Here is a 22,663-nt window from a genome sequence, read left to right as displayed (position 1 = left end):
TGTTGTGTGTGTCCCAGTAGTGCTCACTCACCATATGCTAGGTCCTGTCTACACACCCAAAAATACAAAGTTGCTGTGCCAGAGAGCTTGCAATCTAAACTTGTTATGCGTGTGAAATTGGGATCAGCATTTGGCCTGCTGCCTTGTCTGTCTCTGGCTCGCTCTTTATCACCAGTATTAAATGTGTTTATGGTGCGCAGATGCTACAGCTGTGGGCCCTGTAGAAAGGAACCCAGCTTAATTTCCAGATGTCAATTTGAGTTTGCAGGACCGGAATTCAGGGGAAACCCAACATCTTCATACCTGTCAACTAGGGATCAACTTAGGCAGGTTCATGGCATGTCTACCAGCCTGGGATTTTTCATAGTGGCTGCTGTCTTCCGCTCTAGAATCTAAGCATTCACTTTATTAAAAAGTCCTGTCTACTCTGGGGTTTCTAGCCACAGTCAGGGGGTTATGCAAATCCCTCGTGTAACAGTGTAGGTATAGGTTTCAGAGTAGCAGCCGTGTTAGTCTGTATTCGCAAAAAGAAAAGGAGGACTTGTGGCACCTTAGAGACTAACAAATTTATTTGAGCATAAGCTTTCGTAAGCTGCAGCTCACTTCATCGGATGCATTCAGGTATAGTATTGTAAACAGGCACTTGTACTATGCCTCGGTTAGGCATTTGCACTACAGTAGCTATACTGGTGGCTAAAAACCCGGGCTAGACACAGCGTCAGTCGAGTCCTTGGGGTAGCGTAGGAAACCTGCTATCAGGGACCCAGCTATAAACTAATGTAATGTTTCAGAGTGGTAGCTGTGTTAGTCTGTATCAGCAAAAATAACGAGGAGTCCTTGTGGCACCTTAGAGACTAACAAATTTATTTGGGCATAAGCTTTCGTGGGTTAGAACCCACTTTGTCAGATGCATGGAATGAAAATACAGGAGCAGGTATAAATATATGAAAGGATGAGGGTCAAGTGGAAATGGGGAAAGTGTGAGGTCAGTCTAACGAGATAAATCAATTAACAGCAGGATACCAAGGGAGGAAAAATAAATTTTGAAGTAACAGTAAGGAAAAATTAGTATTGGGGAAATTAAGTTTAGGTTTTGTAATGACCCAACCACTTCAAAATTTATTTTGCCTCCCTTGGTATCCTGCTGTTAATTGATTTATCTCATTAGACTGACCTCACACTTGGTAAAGCAACGCCCATCCTTTCGTATATTTATACCTGCTCCTGTATTTTCACTCCATGTATCCCTGTCCGGATTTATCACACTTGGGGTCTGGTCACCCTCAATGAGATTTAAATATCACTAGTGATAACTCCTTCACTGTGGATCCAAGTCTGGAGGAAAAAGGAAGGGCAGGAAGTTAGGAGCACCCCGGGCTGAGTGCTGCTGAGCCCCCTCTTCTCTCCCCAGCCCCCTGCACAGGGCACAGACCCCAACCTCCCTTGGGGTCCAGCATGAGGCTCCTCTACTCCTGAGCTGGGGCCCACCCCCAGTCTCCTCCCCTTGGGGCCCCGCCCCCACTCCTCCCAAATCCTAGCCCCACCTGACCCCAAGGAGCCAGTCCCTGCCCTCTGCTCTAGCCCCGCCCTCCCCTGGGGCCCCGCCCCCCAGGTCACCGCTCCCGCGCCTTAGCCCCGCCCCCTGCTCCAGCCCCGCCCTCCCCTGGAGCCACGCCCCCTTCCTCCGAGGCCGCCACTCCCCCAGGCCCTAGCTCCGCCCCTGCTCTAGCCCCGCCCCCTGGAGCCACGCCCTCTTCCTCTCAGGCCGCCCCTCCCCCAGGCCCTAGCCACGCCCCTGCGCTCGGCCGGAGGAAGATGGCGGCGGCGCTGGCGGGCGGCTCCCTGGGCCGGGTCCCTGCGCGGCTCCCGCCGGCCCGCGGCCGGTTCCGGGGCTGCCTGGCCGGGGCGCTGCTCGGGGACTGCCTGGGCGCCGCCTTCGAGGGCAGGGACGTGGTGGGGCTGCCCGAGCTGCTGCGCTACCTCCGCGGCCTGGAGCCGCCGGGCCGGGCCGGGGGCAGCGCCCAGGAGGCGGAGAGCAGAGGTGGGGGCCGGGCCGGGCCGGGGTGGGGCTCACGCCGCCGGGGGACCCCGCCCTCTCCGTCCCCTCCCCCTGTGCCCCCCCCGCGACCCCCCCCGCGGGGCCTGAACCTCCCCCCCCGCACCCCCTGTGTCCCGTTCCCCCTCCCTCGCGGGGCCTGACCCCCCCCGCACCCCCTGTGTCCCCCCCCCGCACCCCCTGTGTCCCGTCCCCCTTCTCTCGTGGGGCCTGAACCCCCCCCGGCACCCCCTGTGTCCCGTCCCCCCTCCCTCGCGGGGCCTGAACCTCCCCCCCCCGCACCCCCTGTGTCCCGTCCCCCCTCCCTCGCGGGGCCTGAACCTCCCCCCCCCGCACCCCCTGTGTCCCGTCCCCCCTCCCTCGCGGGGCCTGAACCCCCCCCCGCACCCCCTGTGTCCCGTCCCCCCTCCCTCGCGGGGCCTGAACCCCCCCCCCCGCACCCCCTGTGTCCCGTCCCCCCTCCCTCGCGGGGCCTGAACCCCCCCCCCCCGCACCCCCTGTGTCCCGTCCCCCCTCCCTCGCGGGGCCTGAACCCCCCCCCCGCACCCCCTGTGTCCCGTCCCCCCTCCCTCGCGGGGCCTGAACCCCCCCCCCGCACCCCCTGTGTCCCGTCCCCCCTCCCTCGCGGGGCCTGAACCCCCCCCCCCCCGCACCCCCTGTGTCCCGTCCCCCCTCCCTCGCGGGGCCTGAACCCCCCCCCTCGCACCCCCTGTGTCCCGTCCCCCCTTCCTCGCGGGGCCTGAACCCCCCCCCGCACCCCCTGTGTCCCGTCCCCCCTCCCTCGCGGGGCCTGAACCTCCCCCCCGCACCCCCTGTGTCCCGTTCCCCCTCCCTCGCGGGGCCTGAACCTCCCCCTCGCACCCCCTGTGTCCCGTCTCCTCTCGCGGGGCCTGAACCCCCCCCCTCGCACCCCCTGTGTCCCGTCTCCTCTCGCGGGGCCTGAACCCCCCCTCCCCGCACCCCCTGTGTCCCGTCCCCCCTCCCCGCACCCCCTGTGTCCCGTTCCCCCTCCCTCGCGGGGCCTGAACCTCCCCCCCCCGCACCCCCTGTGTCCCGTTCCCCCTCCCTCGCGGGGCCTGAACCTCCCCCCCGCACCCCCTGTGTCCCGTCCCCCCTCCCTCGCGGGGCCTGACCCCCCCCCCCCCGCACCCCCTGTGTCCCGTTCCCCCTCCCTCGCGGGGCCTGAACCTCCCCCCCGCACCCCCTGTGTCCTGTTCCCCCTCCCTCGAGGGGCCTGAACCCCCCCCCCGCACCCCCTGTGTCCCGTTCCCCCTCCCTCGCGGGGCCTGAACCCCCCCCCCCGCACCCCCTGTGTCCCGTCCCCCCTCCCTCGCGGGGCCTGAACCTCCCCCCCCCGCACCCCCTGTGTCCCGTTCCCCCTCCCTCGCGGGGCCTGAACCTCCCCCCCCGCACCCCCTGTGTCCCGTTCCCCCTCCCTCGCGGGGCCTGAACCTCCCCCTCGCACCCCCTGTGTCCCGTCTCCTCTCGCGGGGCCTGAACCTCCCCCTCGCACCCCCTGTGTCCCGTCTCCTCTCGCGGGGCCTGAACCCCCCCCCTCGCACCCCCTGTGTCCCGTCTCCTCTCGCGGGGCCTGAACCCCCCCTCCCCGCACCCCCTGTGTCCCGTCCCCCCTCCCCGCACCCCCTGTGTCCCGTTCCCCCTCCCTCGCGGGGCCTGAACCTCCCCCCCCGCACCCCCTGTGTCCCGTTCCCCCTCCCTCGCGGGGCCTGAACCTCCCCCCCGCACCCCCTGTGTCCCGTCCCCCCTCCCTCGCGGGGCCTGAACCCCCCCCCGCACCCCCTGTGTCCCGTCCCCCCTCCCTCGCGGGGCCTGAACCCCCCCCCCCGCACCCCCTGTGTCCCGTCCCCCCTCCCTCGCGGGGCCTGAACCCCCCCCCGCACCCCCTGTGTCCCGTCCCCCCTCCCTCGCGGGGCCTGAACCCCCCCCCGCCCCCCCTGTGTCCCGTCCCCACCCCCACCCCCTGTGTCCCGTTCCCCCTCCCTCGCGGGGCCTGAACCCCCCCCCCCGCACCCCCTGTGTCCCGTTCCCCCTCCCTCGCGGGGCCTGAACCCCCCCCCCGCACCCCCTGTGTCCCGTCCCCCCTCCCTCGCGGGGCCTGAACCCCCCCCCCCGCACCCCCTGTGTCCCGTCCCCCCTCCCTCGCGGGGCCTGAACCCCCCCCCCGCACCCCCTGTGTCCCGTCCCCCCTCCCTTGCGGGGCCTGAACCCCCCCTCGCACCCCCTGTGTCCCGTCCCCCCTCCCTTGCGGGGCCTGAACCCCCCCTCGCACCCCCTGTGTCCCGTCTCCTCTCGCGGGGCCTGAACCCCCCCTCGCACCCCCTGTGTCCCGTCTCCTCTCGCGGGGCCTGAACCCCCCCCTCGCACCCGCTGTGTGTGTCCCCCCGCACACCCTGTGTGTCCCCCCCCGCACCCCCTGTGTTCTGTCTCCCCTCGCGGGGCCTGAACCCCCCCACCCGCACCCGCTATGTGTCCCCCCTGCACACCCTTCTCCCTCCCCCCCCCGCACACTCTGTTCTACCCCGGGGGTGTGAAACACCCAGCCCAAACTGCCCAAGGCTAGTGGCTTTCATGCAGGAGTAGTAGGGGGACGGGGACGGGGACCTTTTTTTAGAAAAAGAATCTGTCACTTGAAAACTGCCCCCAGTGGGTGCTGGCAGGGCCCCTAGGGGGCCTCAGGTGCCGGGGTGGTGCCTGGAGCCACTTTGAATTCATTCTTTTGAAATAATTAGATTCCACATTGGCTGTGTTTCTTTCATATTAATCCCAGATCGCTGGTCTTGTTGCTCTTACTGACAACACCACCTAAGGCAGGGGTGGGCAAACGTTTTGGCCTGAGGGCCACATCGGGGTTTCCAAACTGTATGTAGGGCTGGGTAGGGAAGGCTGTGCCCCCCCGCCCCCGTCCGCCTCCTCCCACTTCTCTCAGAACCCCCGACCCATCCAGCCCCCCTTCTCCTTGTCCCCTAACCGCCCCCCGGGACCCCAGCCCCTATCCAACCCCTGGCTCCCTGACCTCTGACTGCCCCGAACCTCCACCCCATCCAACCCCCCTGCTCCCCGCCCCCTTACCATGCTGCTCTGAGCAGCAGGAGCTCGCAGCCCCACCGCTCGCCTGGAGCCAGCCACGCCGCCCGCGCCGCTTTACAGGAGCGACAGGCCAGAGCGTTGGTGGTGCAGCGCGCTAAGGCTGCGGGGGAGGGGCCAGGGGCTGGCTAGCCTCCCTAGCCGGGAGCTCAGGGGCTGGGCAGGATGGTCCCACAGGCCGGATGTGGCCTGCAGGCCGTAGTTTGCCCACCTGTGACCTAATGTATTACTGCTGAAGGCATGTTCCTCCACCGCTGTAGTTCATGAAGTTTCTCCTCTGCAGTCAGTGATGACTTTTAATCTCCCACAAGGCCTGCTAAGAGATCTGAGTGTCTGGAAATACAGCCAAGTCTTTTACACTCCAGATTCACAGAGAATTCCCCTGGCAGTAGAGAAATGGGATTGGGATTCTAGAGGGGCAATGGGACCTCTTGGTGTTTGGATGATCATCTGGTATTTTTGCCTTCTCTTTCAGAAACGCTCTGCTACACAGATGACACAGCCATGGCAAGGTGTGTGGTGCGGTCCCTGTTAGCCAAGGGAGAGTTTGATGAAGTTGATATGGCCAGGAGGTAAGGAGCTGCAGTCAGCACAACAGGGAGATCTGTGTTGCTTTTGCAAGTAATAGAGAGTGAAAGCTAAGCAGCCACTTTGAGCTATTCCCATTCAGTCCAGGAAAGTGCAGAGGAATTCAGTGTGAAGTGGCCGCCTATTTGTGTGGAGAGACTAAAAAGAGCAGTGGCCCCAGTGCTGCAATTTGGCCTGTGCCTGCAGGATTTGTGCCCTCCTAGATTCTCATTGACTTCAGTGTCATTAGAGAGGCATCTCAAATCTGATGTTGAAACTAAACAGGGGGGAAACTGTCAATGTAACACTTGTGTTGTAAGCAAACAAGTTCATATACTTTTGTTATTAAAAGCAGTTCAGTTTTTCAAAATTGTTTCCTTTCTAGTGTACTTATTGGTTTGTATACTATTTCCTTTTTGCACTTCCCTGAGCTTTGGGCAATGAAAATCCATGAAGTCAGTTTGTTTTATAGTCAGTTTCCCTTTCAGATACTTGGTGCTGAAGTGTTTGGGTTTCAAATGCTGAAAGGCAAAGGTTTAATTGTTTAAAAACTGTCTCCATTGGACTTGAACAAACAATATTTCTGCCTGCGTGTGACTAGTAAAAATGTTTCCAGTTATTTTTTAAAGTATATCTTAAAACAATCAAAAAGTCAAGAGCTAAAACCAGTGATTTCCACAAATAGATGTAGTTAGTACAACCACAGGGTCCAACCTCTGTTATCCTCATCCACCCAGGTCTTTGGGGCAGGGATTTTTCTTTCTACGGTACATATTTGTACAGCACCTAGCGCAGTGGGGCCATGATACTTGCTGAGATCTCTGGATGTTACTCTGATGCAAATAATAATAAGGCTTTATAAAAGCTTCTTTCAAAAAAAGATTTTAGTAGCAGACCAAATGTAAGTTGACACTGTCCTTTTCCAGTGTGGTTTTTCTAATTCCTATGTAATTGCTGCTGTTTTACCTTTGGCAGATTTGCTGAGGAGCATAAGAAGGAGCCAGATCGGGGCTATGGGATGGCAGTCGTCAAAGTGTTCAAGAAACTTCTGAGCCCCAAGTGCAGTGATGTGTTTGAGCCAGCCCGAGTGCAGTTTAATGGGAAAGGCTCCTACGGGAACGGTGGTGCTATGAGGGTAGCAGGCATTTCGCTGATTTACCCTGATGTTCAGGATGTGAAAAAGGTGCATTGCAGGGGGGTTGTTCAGGCACTGGGGCTCCCAGATCTCTGCTGATGGGATGGGGTTTGGTGATTATCTTTCACTCTGGTTTCCTAATGATTTTTTTTTAATCCACAGTTTGCGAAGCTCAGTGCTGAGTTGACCCATGCCAACTCACTTGGCTATAACGGAGCCATCCTGCAGGCTCTGGCAGTGCACTTGGCCTTGCAGGGAGAGCTCAGCCGGGAGAGCTTCCTGGAGCAGCTGATCGGCCACATGGAGGATGTGGAGGCAGATGATAAATCTTTGGCTGATGCGCGAGCGTAAGTAGGGCTGAGTAAGCCCCTCTACTAGTTGCATTGTGTCCCCCATATGGAATTTGATCTAGTTCACAGCAGTGTCTTTCTCTTGACTCTGTACAGCTGTCTACCTAATGCCTCATAGATTGCATTCTGTCCTGTCTCGATGATATTCTGTGCATGGGAAGTGAGATTTTTCCTTCATGTCATTAGGCTGTGTTTTGATTTTAGCTGCATGGCTTTTCCTGTGACTGGGAAACTCATGTGTTTGAAAAATACAAACTCATTGCCTCTCTCTAGAAGCAGCTTGCAGAGCCTTTCTTGCCACACACTCAGCTGCCATGAGCACATCTCCCAGTCTGTGCCAGTGTGAATGTCCTTAGAGTGAGGAATGAGAAACTCCTCCAGGTTCCATTTCCCTCTGCCTCTCCCCCTCAGTCCAAACCAGTTCCTTTATGGAGTGGAAGAGTGTGGCTGTGATTCATAAAAGCCGTCCAGTCAGTTGGGATATTGCTCTGATGGCTGCATGCTGCTAGGTCTAGCTTCTCCCTGTTCCGTAAGCAATTTGTGAGACTTCATAGAATCACAGAGTTGGAAGGGACCTCTGGAGGCCATCTAGTCCAATCCCCTGCCCAGAGCAGGACCAATCCAACTAAATCATCCCAGCGAGGGCTTTGTCAAGCCTGACCTTAAAAACGTCTAAGGAAGGAGATTCCACCACCTCCCTAGGTAACGCATTCCAGTGTTTCACCACCCTCCTAGTGAAAAAGTTTTTCCTAATATCCAACCTAAATCTCTCCCCACTGCAACTTGAACTTCAGTTCGTCCTCTTCCCATATCTGGCCTTTCCAAGAGAGTGGACTTGCTGCAGACTGGTAAGATGGGTCCTTTTCTCTCCTCCTCTGAAGCCCTCATTCATTCATTTCAGTTTGACATGCTCTCAGAACAGCTTTGCTTTGAGGTTCTTGCTCGTTCTCCGCATTTGTACAGGAGGTCTCAGTAGACAAGGCCATGGTTCAAACACCTGGAAATGTGGGAAGATTCACTCCTACAGCCGCATATATATAGCCACTAATGTTTCGTCTTCTGGAAGGTCTGCCTCCTGGGAGCCCTCTGGACACCTCTTCACATGCTGGATTGTATTAGATCAAATCTTGCAGATTGCTCCCTGGTGGCAGGAAGGGAGAAGTCACTGGAGCAGAGCATTTGTTACATTCCTGTCTCTTGTCTCCAGGATGGGTTTTGAGGAATTACCATTTTCAAGGCGTCTTAAGAAGATCAAGGAATTTTTGGAGCTTAGCACCATTCCTAAGTCAGATGTATTGCTTGAGTTAGGTAAGCACCTTTCTTCCTACAGGGATTCCGGAAAAGCCATGGGGCTGGGCCAGCTTAGGGAGCCTGTGGTTAGTGCTTTCCTGGATTTCTTGCTCGCCAGACCAGCGGGGGTTGGATGTGTTGCAAAGACTGCTTGTGCACTCCCTGTGGAAAGAGTAAGTGTGTGAGTCACTTTGCAATGACTCCCTCCCCGAGGGCAGCCTTGGTGGATGAAAGGCTATCTTTCCAAGAGAATAATAATGCCTAATTTTCCAAGATCTCCTCTTAATGACAGTCCATCAGTCAGAACTTCCTTCTGGACACCTGGCAACCCAGGGATGTTACAGGTTAGGGCTGTGCGTGGGCTAGTTCGGTGCATGTTCCCTGACTGGAGTAGTAGTGGCGTGCTGATCAGGAATGAGACCAGCGGAGAGCATGGGATGGAAGGAAACTTGCATAGCATCTATTCACGCTTCAGCTAGCTTGAACCAGCCATATTAAAGTTTGAAATTGCCATAAGACAAGCTCATGAACTAAAGGGAAGGGATTCTGTTGTGGAAGGTTAGAGATGTAACTGTCCTGCTTTGTCACTGAATGTGGTTGGTTTCATTAACAGGCAATGGCATTGCTGCTCTGGAGTCTGTCCCCACTGCGATTTACTCCTTCTTGCGCTCCATGAAATCCGACCCAGATATTCCTCATCACTACAACAACCTACAGAGGGTCATCATCTACTGTATCTCGCTGGGTGGAGACACAGATACTATAGCTACCATGGCTGGAGCCATTGCAGGAGCGTATTATGGGGAGGAGCAGGTACCCCCGTGCTGGGAGCAGAGCTGCGAAGCTTTTCAAGAGACAGAGATGCTGGCAAATAGCTTGCACGAACTCTACAGCCAACGACTTTGAGCCACAGAAGTGGTGTCTTGTGCCAAGGTTAAAGCAAGTGCTACCTCTGCCTCACTGATCAGATCCATAGCAAATGGGTCGACCTTGTCTTTAATGATCTGTATCCTGGCCAACTCCAGAATGGCACTTGTTTTCATGTGTCGTATGGTAGAAGTGAGACGTGGACCTTGTTTTTCTGTTACAATTGATCTGGAGGGTGCTTGCACGGAGAGCTTTGGACGATGGAATTTGTCCCACCAAAGCACAAAGGCAATATCTGGTTTCTGATGAGATTTCTGCTTCTTACCAAGGCCGCCTTTCCTGTCAGTGTCTCATTCTGTCATACGACTTGTCCAAGCTACCTGGGTCTAAATCCAGGAACCATCTTCCTGTCATCTGTTTCCAGATTCCACAGACTTCTATTCAGATGTTCACAGTCTAACCTTCAGGAAGCACTTGGGTTGCACTGTACCCATGTTTCAATTCTTTTGTTGTCTTTACTCTCTGCATTACACCTGTGCCTGCCTCCCTAAACTTTCGATTGCTTTATGCACCAGATTGCGACCTTCCAGAATGCTGCTCTTGCTCTGCTCTCCTCCCAGTGCCTAATCAGTAGTGTGCTATGCTTGCACCCCATTCTGTACACCTGGTGTCCAGTGCATGTGGCAAGGTCACTAGTAAATCAGTGGGAAGAGATGTAGTAAAACCTAGTGGTACCTTAGGCCTAAATCTTGGGCCCAGGGAAGTCAGTGACAAAAATCCGAGTGACTTCTGTGGGAAGAGGATGCAACTCTAATTGCTTTCAACCTCTGCACGTGGTTGGGATTGTCTATAAGTGGACAGAAGGACAGTTTCAGTTGAGAATTCACTTCTGTTAAGAAAGGGCTCATGTACTAGGAGACCCTACAAATGGTAGAGGATGAATTAGAAAACAGTATTCTGCAGCAGGGTGTTTAAAAATGTGCCCAGTCAAGCAGGCAGAGAGGAAATAATCTGAGTCTGTATGCAAGCTGAATTGTGTAAATAATGTGTTTTGAAATGTCTATAGTAATTACAGAAAACAAAGAAATAAAAACCATCCTGTTTGCAGGCAGCTATCATATGGAAATGGGTATAAATCTAAATGTTCCAAAGTAATTTTACATGTATATATTTTACTAAAGCTGGGAAGTGAACACATTACTAATAGGGGGCTTATTTCCTGCTGATGTCGGCAGAAAGTTATTGTGTGTACATGTGAACAATCTGGTTGTAATTGGGTTATTCCTCACCTTTCCTGTACTTTGCTTCCCTAGAGTACCAGTCTATTGCGTGAAGCTTTAATGGATTTTCCGTGTACACACATGACTATTTGTCCTATAAATATGTGGAATTATGGGCCCACTATATTTATAGACTATGCTGCAGCTCTGAGAAGTAAAACATGTCTTCAAGAGATTCTGCAAGAGACTTCAGAATTTTCAAGGAAGACATTTAAAAACAAATTTTCTGTTTAAACTGATCTTGTTTTTCTTTTGAGTGGAAAGAAGTTGTGGAGCTTGCATAAGTTAGCTGTTTATAAAGTCTAGATTTTCCTAAGCTAGGATTGAAATGTGCACCATAAAACATGCAGAGGCTGTATTTCTTAAAAGTAATCAAATCACTTAGGATCGTTGAAGGAAAATACAGGAACAGTGGCTAATTATCAAAGTAAAGGAGTTGTGTTGCATAAGTCAGCCATTAGCCTGGAGACTTACCTGATCTCAGCCTCTTTAGGTAGCAAACTAAAGTTTGGACGACTTGGACAAAGAGATGTTCTTTATACGTGCTTCGCCTGTGGAGCCTTTCCTAGCTGGGGTAGAAATTCCTGGCCATTCAACTGTAGCTGAACTTGGAACCCAGTAGGGAAAATCTGTATGCACATTTGCGCAGACTGATTGGACTGGAGCCTGTTCTCCAGCGGTGGTGTGTAGGGATGGGATTTTCCTGTGTGGAAACCTTGTGAATCAGTGGCAGGCTCTTGAAATGTTGCAGTGAAAGTGATAGCTCAGCTGCAGAAGGCCTTGGTCATCTTCTGTGTCCTCTTTCACAGCTCTGCCAACCAGGTCCTGGTCTTTTCCTGGGTCCTTTGACGTTCATGCAGAGCACAATTCATCTACTGGTAAAAAGCTCAGTGCGCTTCAGCCAGAGCAGATGTTAGTCCCCAGCAGCATTTCCCATATGTCCAAACATCTGTGACCAGACAGGCTCCCAGCAAAGAAACTGCACTCAGACTTGTGTAGTGCATGTGATGAGGAGTCATTAACATCACTGGAGCTATAGTTGATGGGCTGAGTAAGGGACTTGGAGCCAGATTTATAAATGATGCCTTAACACAACAGGAAAACCATTACTTTCCCATCACCTTCCTGTCTGGGCTCCCCACATTCTTACTGTAGCTTTCTAGGCTTTCTCAGTATCAAATTTCCTCTGCAGTCACCTCCTGTAAGCTGCAGTATAATTGGCTGGAAAGTGCCCTGTGGGTGTCACCTGTAGCTGTAATTTGCCAAGCCCTGCTCCACCTGTGAAGCTGGGACACTGCATGAGACCATTGGGTCTGTTGGCTGGAGCAGAGAGATCTGTCCCCTCTCCTTGGGTTTCTTTGTTATAATATTGCAGACAGCTTTGAATTTTAGCGCGACTAGTTATTTCAGTGCAGAGGGCATTTAGCCTTTACCCTGCGTTATGTGCAAAGGTGTTTGTGCTGATGCCATCACAGTGTGGGATTTGGGAATGATCCTGTGTGCGTTTTCCCAGCTCTTGCCTCGCCGATGATAACAGTTCTGAAATTAGCCCTGCTCCCATCTCCCTTCACATGACTGATTTTGGCCTTTACCGAGCAGCATTGGTGGGGGAGGCTGTACTGGGTGCAAAAATAGTCCTAAGTGCACTAATGTGACAAGTTTACAGTAATTTTACTAGATCATAACTGCACTTTAAATGCCACCTTTGGGCTTTATTGTATGTCATTCTATTTATAGTTTTACCCTCTGCCTATATATTTCCATGTATGGGGGCAGCCAGCCCCTTGCGAGGCTAAATTACAAGGGGAATCATAGGAAAAGCTTTAGGCTATTCCCCCCCCCCCCCCCCCCCCCCTTCTTTCAACACTCAGCCTGAAACTGCTTTGTTACGGTTTCTTAAAAATGTTTCTCCGGAAAGCAGGCTGAAAGCATTTCCAGGCCAATTAGTGGCATCTTGTGAGGAGCCAGGCCTCCTGCTTCATTTGCAGTAAGTTTAATTCTTGAAATCTGCTGTAAAAACTGTTCTCACAATGGCTGCTTTTGTTTAGAAGCAGTGAATGGCGTGAGTGTCATGGTAAAAGTGCGGAACGCCTGTTAACGATAGAGGCAGTTTAGTGCATCAGTCATACCGTGCCCTGAGTGGCAATTGCATGCCCCCAAAGTATTTCAGTGCTGGAGTTTTCGCTCCAGAGTCTTGCTTGTAGAAAATATTTGCAATAAGGAGCAATGGGTGGAAAGGAGTCAACTGCTGGAGCCTTGCTGCTAGAATCAGTTCAGATTAGTTATTATGTATAGTGCACCAAAAGTGTCTTACACCCCTAAATGTAACAGGGTTTAAAGGGACATGTCAACTTAAAATTCACATTTCTGCCTGAAAGTGTTTCGTTAGCTATAGTTAACAACATTCCCAATTAGGAGAGAAGAAAGAGAGAAGAAAACTGATGGCATCAATGATGCTTAAAGCCCAAAGAACTGAGCTGCATTCTCACTGGCTTCTTTTAATGGGGAAGAAGGTAAATGGGTAGCATGGTCCGTATACACAGTGGAATTTGTTATGGTGGCAAGGGTGGTCATAACCAGTTAGCACAATCTGGTACTCTTCATAGTTTTTGGAAGCTTGAATAGAAACTCTGCATTGTTACTTCAAATTCCTGTCTCCTTCCCCAGCATAGAAGGCACATGCTGCTCTCTCCTTGAGAAGTAGCTTGGGAGTGATGGGTGAGCTCCTGGCGTTGGGTTCTAGCAAAACCCCATTTTTCCAGTAAAGGAAACTCGAGCACTCACTCTTGTGCCTTAAATTCTTCAACCTAATAATTGCCAGGTAGAAGAGGAAAAAATGTTGCAATATTTGGAAGGCTCCAAATTTCACCATCTTCCTTTAAGGAACTTCTGGACTGTGGCAGTGCTGTAGTGGCAACGTGGAATAAGTTTTTCCTATGTTGATCAGGGAGCAGGATAGATGCCCTCTCCTATTATCATTCTCTCAAGCTACGTCTGAATTGAGTGGGCAGCCTGGAGGTGACAGGCTTTGAATGAAAGCTGATACCCTGAGCCTATGCCAGTTCTGCGATCTCATTCCAGTTCCTAGGGGGTCAGTTACGTTACCAAAATCAACCCTCACCTTTGCCACCAATTGGTCCACTCAGTGGCAGTCTTAACAGATAAACCATGGACTGAATGGGCTGTGAAGGCTTAAGTACCCCTTCCTTTGGGTGCACATTGGTGGGGTGTTGTGGGGAAACCTGTTTCACTGCCAGTGACCAGGATGTGTTCCTGTTGTATGAAGAGAAGTGAGGACTTCTGTATCTAAGGCTGTGCATATTACAAAGGAGAGCTCATAGGGCAGGCAGGATACTATGAGCTGAGACCTTCGATTATGGCCAGACTTATACAAGGGTATTTCAGAAGTAGTACTTTGAATACAGAAGCTTCGTCTTGTGGTTTGGGTGCTGGCCGGTGCTACAGAAAGTGTGGGTTCAAATCTGAGCTCTGACATGGGCTCCCTGGGTGAGTGGAGGACTATTCTTGTGCCTCATGTCCCCAGGACAATGGCTATATTAATCTTTCCTTCGCCTGTTCAGACTGTAAGCAGGAGCAGGGGTTGTCTCTTACTATGTGTAGGTGCTCCTGCAATACAAATAAATCATAATAGGACAAAGGCACAGCTGAGATGATCTTTTATACAATAAGTTTTATTGATGTTGTATCAATACAATCAAGTACTGTAGTTTTAGTTCTGAAGAGGCCAGTTTCCGATCACAATCAAAGAGAAGGCATTTTAAACCAATTTTACTATGACAGACAGTGCATGTAATAGGTATTTTTACAAAACTAAAATCCTCTATATACTAGGTTAGAAAAGAAGATACTCGAGGCAAACTTTAAAAAAAAGTAAGAACTTGTATATAAAAAATGCACACTGTAATGTAGTTTTCATAGTTAAAAATTGACAAACTTCATCCATCCCAACCATATTTTGTGTGTGTGAGACTGATACCAAAATCCCAAGTGCTCACACCCATGACAGAAAATAAACCTTCCCGCTGGCAAATATTACATACTAAATACTTCAAAAGAAATCTTCCTGACAATATCTGGTTTATTGAACACCTTCCCTCCTTCACCCTGTGCATCGTTTCCTAGCCTCCCTGTGTGTGTAATATCATTGTCATTCAATTACTGTGTAAACGTAACAGGTTATAGAGCTGCAGAAGGTTGATTATGGTTTCTGCTCTGCACATGAAGGGAAAGTGAAATTGCGAAATATTTTCTACAGAACTGAATGAGTTAAGATTTGCATTTGGTTATAATGTGCATTTCTGTCACTGTTTTTGCCAGCCAGAACCAGAGGACTGAATTAATAACAAAACCAAACCAGGACTGAACGTAGGTTAGAACACAGTATAAATAAGTTGCTTTGTCGAGTAACAGGCTTAAACTTCCACCCTTGAGTGAATTTTCAACGGTGTGGAAGTTTCTTACCCTACTGCAGGTAGCATATGTAAGTTACCATCTCTGCCTCTGGCAGTGTTATGTGGTACAAGGAGTGAGACCTCTTTGCTCTGAAATGAACGGGTCTGCTCTATTATCAACTTGAGTTCATTGTGGTTCTCTGCAGGAAAATACATTTAAACCAAGGAGACAGAAGCCCCACGCTGGCACTGTCCTTTCAAGTGTAGATTTGAAGAGAGGAATTGAGCTCCTCCTCTTCAAATTTTAGGTCTTTACTTTATGGTTCCTATTTCGAATGGGAAATCAAAGAACCGATTACCAACAGAATCTGGGCCATGAATGGCTCTGACATTCTTCTGCCTTCAGGAATTAAAAACATCTGACAGAATTCAAAATACCAGGCCGTATTTGTCTTTGTTAAAAGTTCTATCGCTTCACAACCTGCTTCTGTAAATCAGAATAAAAACTAAAACAAAGGGGAGGGGAGACTCAATTCCAGAAAGATTCTATCTGAAATGTTAGGCTATGGTATTGTTTTTTCTTTAGCTTCCTTCTTTTTGTTTCCTATTTTGTAATTCAGGGAGGGTGTGTTTTTATAAATGGAAGCCCTGGATGGCAAGACACACAAACACAGTGTAGTTTAAGAAAAAAAAAATCTATGTTTAAATAGTTATCTACAATAAATCTGGAGAATAATATTAAGTCACATTCTTACTCTTTTTCTCTCCTTTGGCCATATTACAGGCATTATTGATATTTGAGAGTAATGAACATTGAGCTATTGACTGAATGAATTTCAGCTGTTTTCTTAGGAACACATCTTTGTAGAAAGGAATTCAGTATATTATATGTGGCTTAACTTCAACAGCGTTCTGTCTAACCAGGAAGAGAAGAATCTCTTTAGTAACTTTTAAATGCAATGGTCTGTAGCCATTTTACCCTTACCACAAGCTGCAAAGCAACAGGGTTCAATTGTTCCAGTTAGCAAAGGCCAGAGCAGCCACGTGATCAATAGCTGTGCATACCAAAAGCTGTAATAAACCTTGTAACCCATATTAATATCAATGACATTTCAAGCATTATTGAGGCAAAGTGGTGGTAACAGGACAAATGTGAAATGATTTTTTTTCCTAAGTCACAGAAACCTGCACTCAGAATAGTGCACCTTTCAAAGAGACTTATTGCACTATACTTGTAAATAACATTGTGAAGTAGATAATAGCACCGTTGTAAAATGAATGCATGAAAAGTTAGAATGAATGCTTTTTTTTTTAATAGGTTCCCAAAGGGGAAGGAAAAGAAAGTGTACACATCCTGAAAGGTAGACATTAAAAGTAAGATGTCCATAAATGGCACCTTAAAGAAAGCATAGCTAAACCTTCCATGAAGTCAGCTAGTAGCAATGTAAGCCGTGCTTGCAGTGCCATCCTTGGATTCTCAGATAATAAAATGTTCATAAGCCCAAACAAGTCTGTGGGCTACAGAAATATACGTGATAGAACTGGCCCTTTGACTTGCCAATGCAGGAATTAATACAAGGTCAAAGAACATTGTTCATCACAGGGGGCCCAAATTCCCTGAATGGCTTTGGAGACTATTTGGCACCCATCCTATTGCCAGGTGCTACTAATGACGTTTTTTGTTCCTAAAGATTTTTTTCTTAAATATTTACTTATAAAAAGGTGCTTCTGTAAAGTGTTCCCCTTTTGATGACTAAATCCACCCACCCTGGTTGAATCTGAGAGACTGACTTCAAGCGTCAATGAGATTGAAATGTGGGGAAGTGATTGATTGGGAAGGGGATAGTCAATCCACCAGGAATTTCCACTGCTCTAGAGATTTGAGATTGCTTAGGACCCCTGGATTGGCTAACGAATACGCAAAATGGCTTTATTTATTTAACTAGTACTCAACAGCGGGAACAAGGGCACTTGATTATAAACCAAGAAGGGTCTAGATTCTTCAGCTTTCCTCCTCTTACAGTTTAGTTGCATAGCTAGATCCTAGCCAGCCCGAGCTGGTTTCTGTGTTTGATGTGCAGTCACAGAGGTAAAATTTATTCCAAATACACCTCCCCCACTTGCCCCCTCCCCCGAAGAAACAACAAAAGCTCCTTTCCCCTTATCCTCTCGACTCCTTGAGTGAACAGTGTGAAGCGAGATCCTGCGCCAATGACTTGCGCATTCTTCCCAGTGATTTTTCTTTTTTGTATTTCTTTTATTTTTTAAAAAAAATTATTAAAAAAACAAGACAGTTTATGGCTAAAGTGGGTAAAAAGGAAACACACCCAACAGCTGTTATGTGGGGCAAAGCAGGAAGCCGGAGAAGGAGGAGTGGATGTATTCTGTGGAGTACAGCCCATTGGCTTGGTCCGAGGGCATTTGGACCCAGACTTGGTCATTCTCTTTGAGTTCGAGCACTGCGCTGCCTGAGGCTTGATCCAGGTAGCCTTTTTTGTACTCATCGTAGGTGTATGTGGCGGGCACATTGTTCTTATAAAGCGCCACCCAGACATTAGTCCCTTTGACGTGCACGTGGTAGGCAAAGTAATAGATGCCAGAGATGGGGCAGGTGAATATCCCAGTGGCTGGATTGTAGCCGTTGTGCCCATTATACAAAGTCCTGTCGAATTTGACTGGCATGCCAGAGGCTGGGAATGGGGAGGTCAGGATGGCCGTGAAAGCGGGTGCTATCCGGGCAGAGAGCTCCCCTCTGCCATACTGTGGCTTCCCAGGCTTGCCATTCCCCAACACCGCTCCTTCCACGCCTCCATCTGGCAAGTGCAGCCCAGCAATGCCTGTCTCGTCGAACACCCCTGGTGCCCCGGGGGGACCAGGCGGCCCTGGTGGTCCTGGGGGGCCGTTTAATCCACGTGTCCCTGGTATTCCCGGTGGGCCAATGGGTCCTGTAATGCCAGGCTCCCCTACCTTCCCCACACCTGGAGGGCCTGGGAGGCCAGGTTCCCCTTTCAGCCCTGGTAAGCCCTGTGGCCCCATGGGACCAGAAGGGCCTTGTAGGCCTGGAATACCAGATGGGCCCCTCAGGCCTGGCTGGCCTGGAATTCCTGCATCTCCCTTTGGTCCGGGGCTACCTGTTAACCCTGGCACTCCAGGAACCCCTGTGAAGCCTGGTTCTCCTTTTGGGCCTGTGGGGCCAGGGGGTCCATGTGACCCAGGCAGACCTCTCTCTCCAGGCACCCCTGGTTTCCCTGCAAAACCGTTTGGCCCTTGGTCTCCACGCATCCCTGGTATTCCTGGGGGCCCAGGTAACCCAACCTCACCTTTGAGGCCTGGCAGCCCGTATTTGCCCGGCAAGCCCATGGAGCCCGGCACCCCTGGGGCTCCAATGACACCCTGAGGACCCTGCTCACCTGCTTCCCCGTCTATGCCTGGTTCCCCTTTGTCGCCAATGGCTCCTGGGACCCCAGGTTGCCCACGATCTCCTTTTAAGCCCGGCAGACCCGGTTTCCCATAGCCTGCAGGCCCAGGTAAACCGGGAAGGCCACGGATACCGGGTTCTCCCTTTGGCCCCACAGGGCCTTGCATACCCGGAACCCCTCCAACCCCTGGGATGCCTATTCCATCAATGCCTGGTGGACCCCGTGGACCCATCGGCCCAGGTTCCCCATTGATCCCAGGGGCTCCAAATGGACCCATCTCGCCTTTCCCCCCTGGAGCACCTGGTAAGCCATCAAACCCTGGTTTCCCAATGCCGTTTGGCCCTGGAGGCCCAGCGGGGCCGGGGGGCCCTCCATTTCCTCTGGGACCTGGAAACCCTGGCTTCCCAACACCATTTTCACCCTTTAAGCCACGCTCCCCCCGAGACCCTGGCTCCCCTTTTGGCCCAGGCTCACCCCTAAATCCTGGTAGGCCTGGAGTGCCCTGCATGCCTGGTTTCCCATTGATTGAGATGCCTGCTGGCCCAGGCAATCCTGGTGGGCCAGGTAATCCTCTCTGGCCTTGCTCACCTCTCATGCCGGGTTCACCTTTGAGGCCGGGAATCCCTTTCATACCTGCCTTTCCTGGAAGCCCTGGGATACCTGGTTTGCCAACACCAGAAAATCCAGGGGGCCCAGCAGGGCCTGGCTGGCCATGAAGTCCGGGTTTCCCAGTGCCTGGTTTTCCTGGATAGCCTGGGGGGCCTGGAGGTCCTCTTGGTCCTGGCTTTCCTGGGGGGCCTGGCTCTCCTTTGAGATCCATCGGCAGGAGCGGTGGCATGTCTGTTAAGAGCAAGAGACACCAAATCCTTACTGGATAAGTGAGGAAAAGCCACCCACTACCAGGAGAAGCAGAACCTCAGCGTCATGAGAGGAGAAGCGATTGTGGCTAGTGCTGATTGTTAGTGAAGTCACAGCCCAGAGCCTCAAAAGGATTTAGGAGGCTAACTCCCACTGATTTCAATAGGATTTAGGCTCCTAAATACCTTTTGAGGCTCTGAGCCGTACCGCCTTGTTAAGTGGAGATTATTGCTGTAAACCTGCCCGCTGATGACAGAAATTAATATTTGTGAAGCACTTTGAGAGTCTGAGATGAAAGGTGCTCTGAAAGCCTGGGGATGGGGTCTCATTAAACCAGAAATAAGTTACGCACACATGGGCTCCTTTTGCTTTAATGGTGGGTTGTAGGAATATAAGTTAGCATCAGATGAAAAGAACCCTGTTCGGACACATGATCATTTATGGCTGATTTAGAAGTAGCTAAAACAAGTCCCATCAGGTACTTGAACATTCAGTGGAGAGTCAGCCCAATCTGCTCAACCAACTATGTGAAAAAAAACTGAATAGAGATGAACAATTCAGACTCCCTGTGCTCAAGGTAAATGCAAAAGGAAAAGCATGAACCTGTAGCTTTTACTGAGACTAAAGATGGTGGCTTTGCGGATGCCCTGCTGTCTGCTTAAAAGGCAGATATCAGTGTGGGGACAAGGCTAATAGTATCAGCCAGGATATTTTTTGGACTGCGGGCTAACTCCTGGACATTTTTGATAGTTTCAGAGGCCCCTGGGCTTCCCCACTGATGCTTCTAACAGCATCTAGAGTTGTCATTCTGGCATCTTCAATGAGCAATATAGTCATTTACAAAGAATAACAATGCTCACCAAATTCACAGATAATCAGTGTTTGGGTTGCAAAAAAAAAAAAATCTATGGCATAGAGTCATTATTACTCTTGATATTATAGTAGCACCTAGAACCTGCAACAAGACTGGGCCCCTCACTGTGCTCGACACCATCCAAACAGCGAGTAAGCGGGTCCATGCTCAAAAACAGCTTACCCTTTAAACATGTAAAATAGTCAAAAAGGAAGGAGTGTAATTAGCAGGGTGCATTTGATTTAAATAATGATTGATTTAAATCACTAATCAGGAAGACTCAATTTAATCATGGTTTTCTACATAAAAGTGCATTCTTGTTGGTTGTTATAACCTTAATACATATTCTTCAGAACTCAGAGATAGATGTAGGTTTCATTTTTAGAAGGTACACAGTATAGGTTTTTAAACAGTGATTTATTTTGAAAACTTTTCCGATTAGTTTTACAGCTATATCAGAAAATGAATGATTGTTTGGTTATTTCATTTACCAAAGGTAATTGAAGCAGATATTTATGAAGTCATTGGGAGGTGACCTATCTCCAGCTCAACCGATTAATCATTAATATTTGGAGGATTTTCTTGCCATGCTGTATTAGGAGGAGAACATCACCACACAGACATTTAAATTGTTTTATTTAACTAAAACAACAATGTTAAGTATTTTTTAAGGATTTTCTTCTTCAACAGCAAATATATAATATTTTAACAAAAAAGCATATGTCCCTCGCTTCTTACATTTATCTCCAGACTTCTTCTCCTTTTCCAGATCTATTCCGCCCCCAACAATCTTCCATTCATTGAACTTTTTGAAACTTTGCACTTTTAAAGAGAGGTAAGGGATTGACTCTGTGTACACAAATTTGCAGAGGGACAATAGGGTTGAGGTCCATTATTTCTCCCCTCTCTATATCATTTATTTAAAAACATTTTTGCTGTTAACAAGCATGTTACCTCTGGAGACACAAATCCACAGTTTGAGAACTGCAAAACTAAGCATCTGATGGTATCTTCTAGACTGAGCACTGAGTCCCATTGGGTAGATAGAAAGATTAACCTAAATAATCTGTACAGAAGCCCCTGGAACCCCATCAAATTGGGTCCCTAATCCATGAACTATTAGAACTCATTTACAAAACTTTTCTTAAACATTACGTGAATATATTGTCTCATACTATAGAATTAGAATTTATAATCCCTATTCCATAATGAGATATCTTTGAGCTATAATGTATCTTAATTAAAACTATCTTTAGATAGGTTTTTTTTCCTCAAAAAGCATTTTATCAAAAAAATCTGATTTTTTTTTAAATAATTGATTTTTATGCACCTTGGTAATTAGGCCCATCAACAAATGAGCAACTGAGGCATAAAGAGCTTAAGGCCCAGCGCCTTAAAGGTATTTAGACTCGTAAGGTCCATTGAAAAAATGGGCTTTAGGTGCCTAAATACCTCTGAGGAGCAGGACCGAAGTGACTTGGTTACACAGGAGGTCTTGGCAAAGGTGGGGACTGAATCCGCATCTCTTTAGTCCCAGTGCCTTATTCACAAGCCTGACGTTCCTCTAGAAATGTGACAGAGGAGGCATCACACGCTGCCCCACCAATGAGCTTAAGGCCTGTTGTTGCCGAACTATCACTAGAAACGAGCATTGACTAGCCTCCAGGGTCCCTGCCAACCCTTAATTTCTCCACTGCCAGTATTACCAAGCATGCCAATTAGCATCAGCTGTGAGGGTGATTTTTAGGGGGCTGTTTTTACATGTGCCCTAGGACCTGAGGACTTCCCCCCCAAATCATTCATACTGGCTACAAGAGAGCCATCAGAGGGTAATGGCTTTCAGTCTCTACTGCTCTGGGCTGGACTCAAAAGAGTGTTGGCGTTGAAAGCCACAGCCAAGATTAACGGTACCCTGTCACCAATCCACTGAATGACTGAGCCGCCCTTAAAATCTTGGGCTTCTCTAGTCCTATAATGGTTTTCTCTTACTAGGCTGACTACTATACTTTAGGACATTTTCTTGGGAGAGCAGCTAGTTAATTGGTTTGTCATTTGTGCATTCATGTAAGATGGGTCTGTGATCATTGGCAGAGTCCCGCTTGCCTATGGAGGGTCGCATCGGGGAGGAAACTTGAAACACACTGAGAATGTAGGCTCTTGGTGCAGGCGCACCATGAGTCCCCGGACCGAGTAGCCTCAGCATGGCATCCCTTCCCACCTGAGAAGAGGGGTGAAACATTTGACTGGCTCTTGTCCCAGGTGGGTTTGATAGACAAGAGCCATTTGATGGTTACTTATACACGTTTCTAAAACCGGGGACTCTGGCTGGCAAAGACTTCTCATTGCCCTGTCTATGACTTTATGCCAAATGTGGCCAAAATGTAGCAAACTGGCTACATCAGCCAGCCTTTATAAAAGTGACCCCAGAAGCATCAGGTGCCAGGGCAGCATCTGGCCCTTTGTGTCTCAGT

The 22,663-nt window shown here is 50.0% G+C and overlaps 2 protein-coding genes across 7 annotated transcripts in view; one reads left to right on the top strand and one right to left on the bottom strand.

Annotated features, from left to right (window-relative positions):
* The first annotated feature begins 1,785 nt into the window (after positions 1 to 1,785).
* Positions 1,786 to 15,804, top strand: ADPRS (ADP-ribosylserine hydrolase). 4 transcript variants are annotated; one of them, XR_006286541.1, is made up of 7 exons: positions 1,787 to 2,041; positions 5,637 to 5,733; positions 6,704 to 6,911; positions 7,026 to 7,210; positions 8,421 to 8,521; positions 9,117 to 10,039; positions 10,235 to 15,804. XR_006286541.1 is itself a non-coding variant. In XM_037881509.2 (6 exons), the coding sequence occupies exons 1-6, from the start codon at positions 1,816 to 1,818 to the stop codon at positions 9,407 to 9,409; spliced, it is 1,050 nt and encodes a 349-aa protein (XP_037737437.1). In that variant the 5' UTR covers positions 1,786 to 1,815; the 3' UTR covers positions 9,410 to 15,804. The 4 variants fall into 4 exon arrangements, 3 of the variants coding, with proteins under 3 accessions (XP_037737437.1, XP_043388088.1, XP_037737436.1); XM_037881509.2 differs by having other exon boundaries at positions 1,786 to 2,041; positions 5,637 to 5,673; positions 9,117 to 15,804; XM_037881508.2 differs by having other exon boundaries at positions 9,117 to 15,804.
* COL8A2 (collagen type VIII alpha 2 chain) overlaps positions 14,324 to 22,663 on the bottom strand; it is a 136,363-nt gene continuing 128,023 nt past the window's right edge. For all 3 annotated transcript variants that reach the window (XM_027823092.3, XM_043532152.1, XM_043532151.1), the window contains exon 3: positions 14,324 to 19,321. In XM_027823092.3, coding sequence (XP_027678893.2) covers positions 17,400 to 19,321 — 1,922 coding nt within the window. In that variant the 3' untranslated portion in view covers positions 14,324 to 17,399. The remainder of the gene's footprint in view (positions 19,322 to 22,663) is intronic.

This window comes from Chelonia mydas, chromosome 19, assembly GCF_015237465.2.
Source record: "Chelonia mydas isolate rCheMyd1 chromosome 19, rCheMyd1.pri.v2, whole genome shotgun sequence".
Classification (NCBI taxonomy): domain Eukaryota; kingdom Metazoa; phylum Chordata; order Testudines; family Cheloniidae; genus Chelonia; species Chelonia mydas.
Note: the sequence above shows the minus strand (reverse complement) of the source record. Positions and strands in the feature narration are given on the sequence as shown.